Consider the following 10,842-nt stretch of genomic DNA (forward strand, 5'->3'; position numbering starts at 1 on the left):
TAATAAGTCGCTAACTAGAAAAGAATATCAACAAATGTGCACGCAAGGCTCTGCGCTCTGATCAGAACTGAATTAAAACATTCACTTGCAGAAAGACTGCTGGTGGGCTACCCCTGCCAATATATTTCTACTCCGTTGCGCTCTGGCTCTGCCTACAACAAAATCACAGACTCAATCATGCAAAGTTATATTTGTTTTGATTTGTTGCATTGAAAAGGGTCTGATATAATGTTGATTGTATCACAGAAAAAAACATTGATCTATATAGTGCAAACTAATAGGGCGAACTCAGTGAAGTTCAATCTCTTGCATCTCTGCACCGCATGGCATTTCTTCTGCGTGGCAGCACACGCGCACAGTTTAGAGGGAACATTGGTCACCAGTAGGCCTAGTAAATGTATGGTTAATCCCACCCAGCTAGCAATGAGGAATCGTCCCAGAAGTCGCCTTCTTCCGGGGGGCCGGAACTGATTGAATCGGCCCAGAATCGGGTGTCGGACTCGGCCCGGAATCAGAATGAATGACTGCCCAGAATCGGCCCAAGTACATCGGGCCATTTCCATTTTACGGAATTCAGCTGACTTTGCCGGCATTTTACCAGAATTCCCAGAAGCGGACTGATGCAAATATAATTAAATATATACTTTTTGTGTCGGAAGAAACACCATACACCTGGTGACTGTGTCAGCGTGCATGCGCCTGGCCTGCCACAGGAGTCGCTACAGCACGATGGGACAAGGACATGCCGGCAAAACCCTCCCCTAACTCAGATAACGCTGGGCCAATTGTGCGAGGCGGCTGGCACGGGTCTCGAACCAGCATCTGTAGCGTGTCTTAGACCCCTGTGCCACTCGGGAGGCTCCATCCACAAAGCTGTTAATGCTTATCAATTGTTTTGCACAAAGTGTACTAAAATACTACACAGGACTCTTAAATGATTTCATTTATTTGTTAATTGTGTTTTTTGATCACAGAAACAATGAAAAAATATGGAAAAATTAAATTCTGAAATGTTAAGACTTTCTTCAGCAAACATGGCTGACAAAAATACTAGGATGGAAGCAAATGTAAGTGATTATAACGTCATAACGAATCATGCAAAAATTTTACAATTGACAGAAATATGTTAGTTAATGTAGAGACAAACGGTTGTGCATATTTTTTTATCATAAAGTTAATTTACAAAAATTGCGATTTAGCCAGCTAGCTTTATGGTGTTGTTTGAGAATTACACAAATATGAATTTTCACAAAGTGTGCTGCTTCAATTTGTATGATGGCAATTTGCATATACTCCAGAATGTTATGAAGAGTGATCAGATGAATTGCAATTAATTGCAACGTCCCTCTTTGCCATGCAAATAAACTGAATCCCCCAAAAACATTTCCAATGCATTTCAGCCATGCCACAAAAGGACCAGCTGACATCATGTCAGTGATTCCCTCGTTAACACAGGTGTGAGTGTTGACAAGGACAAGCCTGGAGATCACTCTGTTATGCTGATTGAGTTCGAATAACACTGGAAGCTTCAAAAGGAGGGTGGTGCTTGGAATCATTGTTCTTCCTCTGTCAACCATGGTTACCTGCAAGGAAACACGTGCTGTCATCATTGCTTTGCACAAAAAGGGCTTCACAGGCAAAGATATTGCTGCCAGTAAGATTGCACCTAAATCAACCATTTATAGGATCATCAAGAACTTCAAGGAGAGCGGTTCAATTGTTGGAAGAAGGCTTCAGGGCGCCCAAGAAAGTCCAGCAAGCGCCAGGACCGTCTCCTAAAGTTGATTCAGCTGTGGGAGCGGGGCACCACCAGTACAGAGCTTGCTCAGGAATGGCAGCAGGCAGGTGTGAGTGCATCTGCACGCACAGTGAGGCGAAGACTTTTGGAGGATGGCCTGGTGTCAAGAAGGGCAGCAAAGAAGCCATTTCTCTCCAGGAAAAACATCAGGGACAGACTGATATTCTGCAAAAAGTACAGGGATTGGACTGCTGAGGACTGGGGTAAAGTCATTTTCTCTGATGAATCCCCTTTCTGATTGTTTGGGGCATCCGAAAAAAAGCTTGTCTGGAGAAGACAAGGTGAGTGCTACCATCAGTCCTGTGTCATGCCAACAGTAAAGCATCCTGAGACCATTCATATGTGGAGTTGCTTCTCAGCCAAGGGAGTGGGCTCACTCACAATTTTGCCTAAGAACACAGCCATGAATAAAAAATTATACCAACACATCCTCCGAGAGCAACTTCTCCCAGCCATCCAGGAACAGTTTGGTGACGAACAATGCTTTTCCAGCATGATGAAGCACCTTGCCATAAGGCAAAAGTGATAACTAAGTGGCTTGGGGAACAAAACATCGATATTTTGGGTCCATGGCCAGGAAAATCCCCAGACCTTAATCCCATTGAAAACTTGTGGTCAATCCTCAAGAGGCGGGTGGAGAAACAAAAACCCACAAATTCTGACAAACTCCAAGCATTGATTATGCAAGAATGGGCTGCCATCAGTCAGGATGTGGCCCAGAAGTTAATTGACACCATACCAGGGCGGATTGCAGAGGTCTTGAAAAAGAAGGGTCAACACTACAAGTATTGACTCTTTGCATCAACTTCATGTAATTGTCAATAAAAGCCTTTGACACTTACAAAATGCTTGTAATTATACTTCAGTATTCCATAGTAACATCTGACAAAAATATCTAAAGACACTGAAGCAGCAAACTTTGTGAAAATGTATATTTGTGTAATTCTCAAAACCTTTGGCCACGACTGTATATGGATATATATATTTACCCCCAAAATATATGGGGGATTGGATATGATGCAGACAATTACATTGATGGAAGCAACAATCTATCTGCAATATTAAAGCTGATCCACCCCTTAACATAAAAAAAACAAAATAAATAAGAATACAATGAAACATAAACCTGAAGGTTGGATGACTCATTTGAAAACATCTTTCTTCCGTCTTCATTCATTAATTCAGAGTTTTTCGTGAGACTTGTCTCCTCTGCTGTGGGGATCTGAGTTTCCTGTTTGTCAGAGGTGATAGCCATCCATCTGTAAGGAATGAGTCTCCACCCTGCTCTTCACTCTGAACACCCTAAGAAGTAACACACCTGATAAGCAAGATCTGTTTAGAAAGTATTTTCTGAATCCATGGACTTAGATGTCTGAGCCTGTTTCTTTGGGTTTCTGCAGAAGGTCATTGGCCTAGACGTTGCCCATCGGCTGTAGCTGGTTAATTTCCCCGGGCCTCCCCACCATGTTTCCTCTAGCAGACAGCCTCCTCCTCTCCTGGCTGGCAGTCAGCTCCTTCAGGATGAGATAGTAGCAGACCCCATCCATCAGACAGTTGATGCTGCTCACGCAGGTACTGATGTGGACAAAGTCTCTGAGGGGGCCGATGATGCCCGGCTCCTCCGTGTGGTTCTTGGCCAGGAAGTAGACCAGCGCAGCCACATGGTAGGGGATGAAGAATAGCAGGAAGGCCACCAGGTTGCTCAGGACGATCTTTAAAGACTTGTTGTTCCTCAGCTTCTCGTCCCGTGGATTCCGTCGCCGCATGTCCTTCAGGATCTGTATCACGCACACTGAGAAGAACAGCATGGCGACCATGCTGACCGTAAACACGGTTTCCATGACGATGAGGATCCACTTCTTCTTCCAAGTTTCACTGGAGAAGCTCTGGAAACACATCCTGGTTTCTTTGATGTTATTGTTTGGCAGTCTGGTGGCATTGTTTTTGTTGTTGTGGAGCTCATAGACGGGCTTGGTCAAAGTGAATATCGTCACCCAGACGGCCAGGCAGAGGAAGGCGGCGCTGTATGGCGAACGAAGACGCTTGGCTCGAAGGGGGAAGCGCAGAGAAACATAGCGGTCACCCGAGATGCATACGATCAGTACGATGCTGCTGTAGATGTTGACGAATACCAGGCTCTCCAGGAAGGTACAGAAGCCCATGCTCAGGCCCCAGGTGTGTTCATAGGCGCACATCTTGAAGGGCAGAGAGAAGATGAGCAGGCTGTCGTTGATGATCAGACTGTTGAGGTACACTGTGGACTCAGTCCATCGACGGATTCTGAAGAGGAGTAGCCACAGAGCAGCCATGTTGAGAGGTAGACCCACCACAAATGTGGGGACATAGATTATCCACTGGATGAAGCACACTGCACTGTCACACAGTGGCATTGTGCTGCAAACAGATTGCGACATAATAGGCATCTGGGAAACGGTCATATCACTTTTCACTTATACAAGTTTAATTAAACGTATACAAAATAAATCTAGTCAGGATGGTGATTGAGCAAGAGTAAAGAGATGGAGATTTAAGCCTCACTGAGATTTAACTGTTGGCTACATGTTATGTCAACTTGATGGGAAATCCAGTAATAAGTAGTCTCTCTTTCTAGTTAGTTGGTTATTGTTGTAAAATGCTAAGTTTACCATGTCATTTCTCAGTAAATACCTGTAACCGTAAAATAAGGTGCTACTCAAAATCCTATTATAAGCATACGTAGCTGTGGCAAAATGATCCGCTTATTAATCATATTGCCTTTATTTCGTTAAATTTAGGATGTGGATACGAAGGCTGAAGCGAGATATACCCTATGTGTTACAGCTTTAACTTACTTTTTATACGAATTCAAGAGAATAAGCACCGTTGATGAAGCGATCTTGCAATCCATATAAGTTGACCTTAGAACTGTAAAGCGATGTTAGAAAACATGAGTCAGAGGCCAAAGGGCAGAGAAGTTGGTATCTGATTGTGAGATAGTGAAACATTAACACTTTATTGATGTAGCCTGAAAAACATTAAGGATAACTTCCTAATATTGAGTTGCCTGCTCCACTTTTGCCCTCAGAACAGCCTCAATTCATCAGGGCATGGACTCTACAAGGTGTCGAAAGCATTCCACAGGGATGCTGGCCCATGTTGACTCCAATGCTTCACACAGTTGTGTCAAGTTGGCTGGATGTCCTTTGGGTGGTGGACTATTCTTGATACACATGGGAAACTGTTGGGTGTGAAAAACTCAGCAGCGTTGCAGTTCTTGACACAAACCGGTGCGCTTGGCACCTACTACCATACCCCATTTAAAGGCACTTAAATATTTGGTCTTGCTCATTCACCCTCTGAATAGCACACATACACAATCCATGTCTTAAGGCTTAAAAATCCTTCTTTAACCTGTCTCCTCCTTTTCATCTACACTCATTGAAGTGGATTTAACAAGTGACATCAATAAGGGATCATAGCTTTCACCTGGATTCACCTGGACAGTCTATGTCATGGAAAGAGCAGGTGTCCTTAATGTTTTGTACACTCAGTGTATATTGTTAGTTATACCCACAGAAATGGATCTGATGAGATTTAGAGATGAGAGAAAGATGTAAAAGCTCTATAGCAAGGGCATGTAGTATCAAACGGAGTGGTGAGACTTGTACTCTGCAGCTCAGTTGGTCGAGCATTGGGCTTGAAATCCCAGGATAGTGTGTTTGATTCCTGGGACCACCCGCATGTAACACGTATGCACGCATGAATGTAAGTCAATTTGGATAGAATAGTCTGCTAAATGGCATATATTGAAGACTCAGTGTTGTGAATGTTACTGTGTCGTGTAAATGTCAAACACTTAAGCTGCACCTCTGTGGTTTTCTAAAGCCCTAGGTGGGACAAAGAAAACATTGAGCAATGCAGTAAGCCATGGGTATTTGGTTATCTCTGTGTGCATGTGTCTCCAAGTTGTAATTAGATTTCCCTGCAACAGGACTGTGGCTGAGCACTGTGCATAATACACAGAAAACATCCTGCTACACGGACCATATCACAGCCTGTGATATGGTCCATGTACAGGGGCAGGGTGTTTTCTGTGTAAAGCACAGGCTTCTCTGTGCTTCACAGCTGTGGATCCAGGACACCTGTAGAGCTCCAGTTCAGCCCTGTGGTTACATTGACCTACATACACTTAACAGTGAGAAAGAGGAAAGTACAGGGTGAGAGAGGGACATGCAAAGAGAGAAAGGCTTATGATAGGTGTCCTTTAACTAATCAAATAAAGATTTCCAGTGCCAATGGTTACCATGATCCCTGACCTAAGTAGTGCCTGTGTCATGTTCAGTGGGCACAATACAGGAGAAACAGTGAAATGGAGGTAGTATCTGAACTTGTCCAACCTGAATTAAAATGTTTCCTTTTCCTATTTAAAGCTTTGCTACGTTATGCCGTATTGAACACAACCCAGATGAGACAGCTTTTGTCAACTCTTCCTTTCCATGCCAAATGTTTGTATTTCAGTTGACTAAATTTAAAGTAAAGGGTACTTGATCGCATCCAGGCTCCTCTTTCTGGGAAGAATTGGGCCCTAAACATGTGCCTTCTCTTTATTCTTCCTTTCGCAGTGTATTCGTCTTTCCTCTAAACTTTCTATACCATCCCACCCACCCATACACACACATACTCAATTACCGTGAGGCTATTTAAAAAAGGAGTGTGTCACACAAGTGGCTATATTTAAGCTTGTGGATTTTGACTATAACTTTGTTTATGTTTATGTCTATATCGGGAGGAGGGGAGAAGGGATACTTGGATACATCAAAAAGACAGTGTGACCTCCCCTGAGACTTTGGGGTAGATTGGGGGTTGTAGAAAATGTTGTTTCTAGACATGTTAGATCTACTGGCCTGACACATTTATCTCTATTATTCTGGTGTGTGTGTGTGTGTGTGTGCGTGTGTGCGTGTGCGTGTGTGTGTGTGCGTGCAGTGTTGGCGTGCAAGCTTGTGTGTGTGTCTGTATGTGTACAGTTTGTAAGGCATGCCTGTGTGTGCGTGTGTGTGTGTGCGTGTGTATGTCTGTCAATGGCACAAAGGTTTGTAACATAACAGGGAGGTTCCCTAATTCCTCTCCCTTTCTTCCCTATTAATCTCAGAGGGACGAGGCACTAAGTGAAGGAAGTGTGTGGGAGCAGATATGGATAGTAAAGACTTCTCCTCCTACTTCTCCTACGCCGTCTGTAACTTATCTCTTGCACAGACAAGCGTGAGAGTGTTGTCTCTACACACACACACACATACACACGCATGCATGCATGCACACATACACACAATCACTGTCCCTCGAGTCCTAATAAGGTAAATGCACGTGTGTTGTTGTACCTAACCCTCTTTATCCACACTGAAATGAGCCTATCAGGGCCCATTATTTTTTTAATGACTTGGGACACTAATTATTTCTGTATGACCATTGTTTGAATGACATAATTACTGACTATGGTCATGTTGTATATCAGAGACTAACGTTTGGAGAGACAGAATAGTGTTACAGTGCAGATGGTGTGTGTGTGGTGAGTTGCCGGGTGCATTTCCGGCAGTATGCAGGTGTGTCAATATGTTGCCCCTGTTCCCTATCAACCACACACACACACCACACACTTGCTCTGATGAAGTCACGTCTACTATGGTGACAGTCAAGTTTTCAGTAGAACCACTGTAAGGGGAATTTCACAAGAGGAGGCCTCACAAAAATATGACCAACTGGGGACATTTTGTTGATCCCCGCAAGGTCAAATGCTACTTCTACGGGGTTTTGAGTCAAGGTTAGAATTAGTGTTAGGGTTAGAATTAGGTTTAGGGTTAGGGTTAGGAGCTAAGGTTATTTTTAAGGTTATGGTTAGGAGCTAGGTTTAGGGTTAGGGTTAGGTTTTTGGGTTAAGGTTAGGGTACGGGTTAGGTTTAGGGTTAGGGGTTAGGGAAAATAGGATTTTGAATGGGACCGAATTGTGTGTCCCCACAAGGTTAGGTGTACAAAACTGTGTGTGTGTGTGTGTGTGTTTGTTTAACTATCCTTGTGGATACCAAAAGTCCTCACGAGGATAGTATAAAGAGGAGAATTTGGACAAGTGGAGACATTTTGTTAAGGGTTATGGTTAGATTTAGGGTTTGGAGTTAGGTTAGGCTTAGAGTTAAGGTTAGGGTTAGGTTTAGGGTTAGGGGTTAGGGAAAATAGGATTTTGGATGGGAATCAATTATTTGGTCCTCACAAGGATAGCAATACAAAACTGTGTGTGTGTATGTTAATTTTGTGCATGTATAATAATTATTTGTGTCTAAAATCCTTTGTAGCTGCTCACAAGTTATTTCCTGCTGCTTTCTTGGTAATATTGTCTTAGTGTGTTTTAGAGTTAGTGTGGTTTGTTTTTTTCTGAAGGGTCTAAGAGTTACACTGTCAACCACAGACATCCAGGTGCTGTCTACTGCTCTTATCTCCAAGAGAGGAAGAGACAAGGCAACACACAGACACCCACACGCAAAGAAGTAATGGGAAAGAGCTAAAAGGAAATAGGCATTATGCCAGGGTAACTGTAAGGGTAACTGTAAGGGTAACTGTAACAGAACAACTGATGTAATAGGACAGTATATTAGTACATCTAGCTAAAAACGTACTACTGCTAAATCTGTTGTCCAAGTAAAGACAAAGGGATGAGTATTGCGGAACTGCATGTACTTAGCCTAGTTTGTCCTAATCTCTAAGTGTTGCGGAAAAGGCGTCAACAAATGTATTCGTCTGACACATGATAGTATTGTTAGAGGTGTGTGTGTGTGTGTGTGTTCATGTGTGTGTGCATACTGCGTGACTGAGAGAGTGTTATGTGTGCACACAATGTATGGCTTTGTGCATGAATCAGTATTTCCAGGTACAGTATGAACACATGCAATACATGGATCATCACCCCGAAAAGCTTGTATCCCACCTAACCATGATGCCATTATTTTATTTCCAGCCCACCCACATAGGGAACTGTGGTCTGTCGTGTATATGCCTGCGTGCTTGCGTGCGCGCGTACACTTGCGCGAGAGTGTTGTTTTATATTCGCTACTTTTCTCCTGTTCTGCAGGTAGTTTTAGAAAGGGCTTAAACACATCAGGGATTTTCTAAAGATATCCGGCTTTAGTTAACCTGACGATCTAAGTCCAAATACTTCAGCTGATCGAGACATATGTGGAGCTATTATTTCGGAGGCAGGAAATTCTAAGTTGAAGCTCGAATTAAATTACTGAATCAATGAATCAATTAATTAAACTGCTTTTTATACAATTACCTCTCTGTGTATTTCCCTCTGTCAAACAATGTTCTTAAACTCCCCATCACGCCCTCTCAATCTTCCTTCCCATTTCTCTTTCTCTCTATCTCTTTTTTTGTTCTCTCTTTCTCTCTCTCTCTCTCTAACCTTCAATTCAGGCCATATCCCAATACCCGCCAAAAAAGCCTAAACTTTAAACCCACTTCCCTATACAGCTGTTCCTTTGCCTCATGTTGCACATTCTTTCATTCTTTAGGGCTCTGGCTGTCAGGGACCCATTACTCTCTTTCCTGCTGTGTGTGTGTGTTTGTGTGTGTGTGTGTGTGTGTATGTGTTTTCGGCTATGTAACAGTCTGAGAGGGATGTAGACTCTGACAGACAACCCACAGCTGCATGGAGTCAACCCCCAACACATACACACACACCGTGTGTTCCCCAGCTGTTTGTCTCTGGCTAATTACTTCAATGCCGCTCCTTTTGCCCCCTTATCCCTCCCCTCGATCCTATAAGCACCTTCCTGCTCCATCTATTTTTAGATATATCCAAACAAGATGTGGGAGAGAGATGGGTAGGGAGAGAGGGAAATAATGAGAAAAAGAGAGGGAGAGACACCCCATTAGGGCCAATCACGACAACCACTGGTCTCAAATTCTCAGTCAATGCCTTCCTTCGGCTTTCCTTCCTTCCCTCGTCTCACTCCTTCTCCCCCACCCTTAGGCTAACGGCCAATCTTTAAAAAGGGCTTTAGTTTCTGAGATACCCATTTTAACAGTTTTGTCCTTTAGCGGACGCTCTTATCCAGAGCAACTTATATGACCAATTAGGGTTAAGTGTCTTGCTCAAGGGCACATCGACAGATTTTTCACCTTGTCGGCTTGGGGATACAAACCAGCAACCTTTCGATTACTGGCCCAACCCTTGAAATTGCTTGGCTACACTCTTAGAAAAAAGGGTTCCAAAAGGTTTCTTTGGCCGTCCCCATAGGATAACCCTTTTTGGTTTCCTGTCGAACCCTCTGTGGAAAGGGTTCTACATGGAACACAAAAGAGTTCTACTTGGAACCAAAAGGGTTCGACCTGGAACCTAAAAGAGTTCTTCAAAGGTTCTCCTATGGAGTCAGCCGAAGAACCCTTTTAGGCTCTAGAAGTATACCTGCTGCCCCGTTGTTATATCCCTACCCGAGATATAACAAAGCACAGCCATGTTTTTCCATATCTCTAAGGTTTCCCATGTATGAAATGGATGGTTGTATAAAAATATTTTACAGCAAAAGTAAATTGATCGATATTGCGACACACACCCTTAACTCAGTGCAGAATAATGCACCTAAGCTCATGTAACCCAAAACTGTATGCTCTGATATTGCAAAAATGTGGAATACAAGTAGTTAGTTGTCTGCCCTACTGTACATACACAAACAAACATCATTAGGATATCTTAACGCATCTTGGAAATATGTACTTGTATACCACCTCGGGGACGACTGTGTGATCACGTTCTCCGCAGCCGATGTGAGTAAGACAGGTCAACATTCACAAGGCCGCAGGGCCAGACGGATTACCAGGACGTGTACCGCGAGCATGCGCTGACCAACTGGCAAGTGTATTCTCTGACATTTTTAACCTCTCCCTGTCTGAGTCTGTAATACCAACATGTTTCAAGCATACCACCATAATCCCTGTGCCCAAGAACACTAAGGTAACCTGCCTAAATGACTACCGACCCATAGCACTCAGGTCTGTAGCCATGAAGTGCTTTGAAA

The 10,842-nt window shown here is 43.4% G+C and overlaps 1 protein-coding gene across 1 annotated transcript; it reads right to left on the reverse strand.

The window, feature by feature from the left end:
* Positions 1 to 2,909: 2,909 nt before the first annotated feature.
* Positions 2,910 to 4,685, reverse strand: LOC115147829 (lysophosphatidic acid receptor 6-like). The gene is made up of 2 exons (XM_029690108.1): positions 4,630 to 4,685; positions 2,910 to 4,078 (listed from the first exon to the last, which is right to left on the reverse strand). Exons 1-2 carry the CDS (start codon positions 4,683 to 4,685, stop codon positions 3,211 to 3,213), a joined length of 924 nt encoding a protein of 307 aa, XP_029545968.1. The 3' UTR covers positions 2,910 to 3,210.
* Positions 4,686 to 10,842: the final 6,157 nt, after the last annotated feature.

This window comes from Salmo trutta, chromosome 14 (genome assembly GCF_901001165.1).
Source record: "Salmo trutta chromosome 14, fSalTru1.1, whole genome shotgun sequence".
In the NCBI taxonomy this organism is placed as follows: domain Eukaryota; kingdom Metazoa; phylum Chordata; class Actinopteri; order Salmoniformes; family Salmonidae; genus Salmo; species Salmo trutta.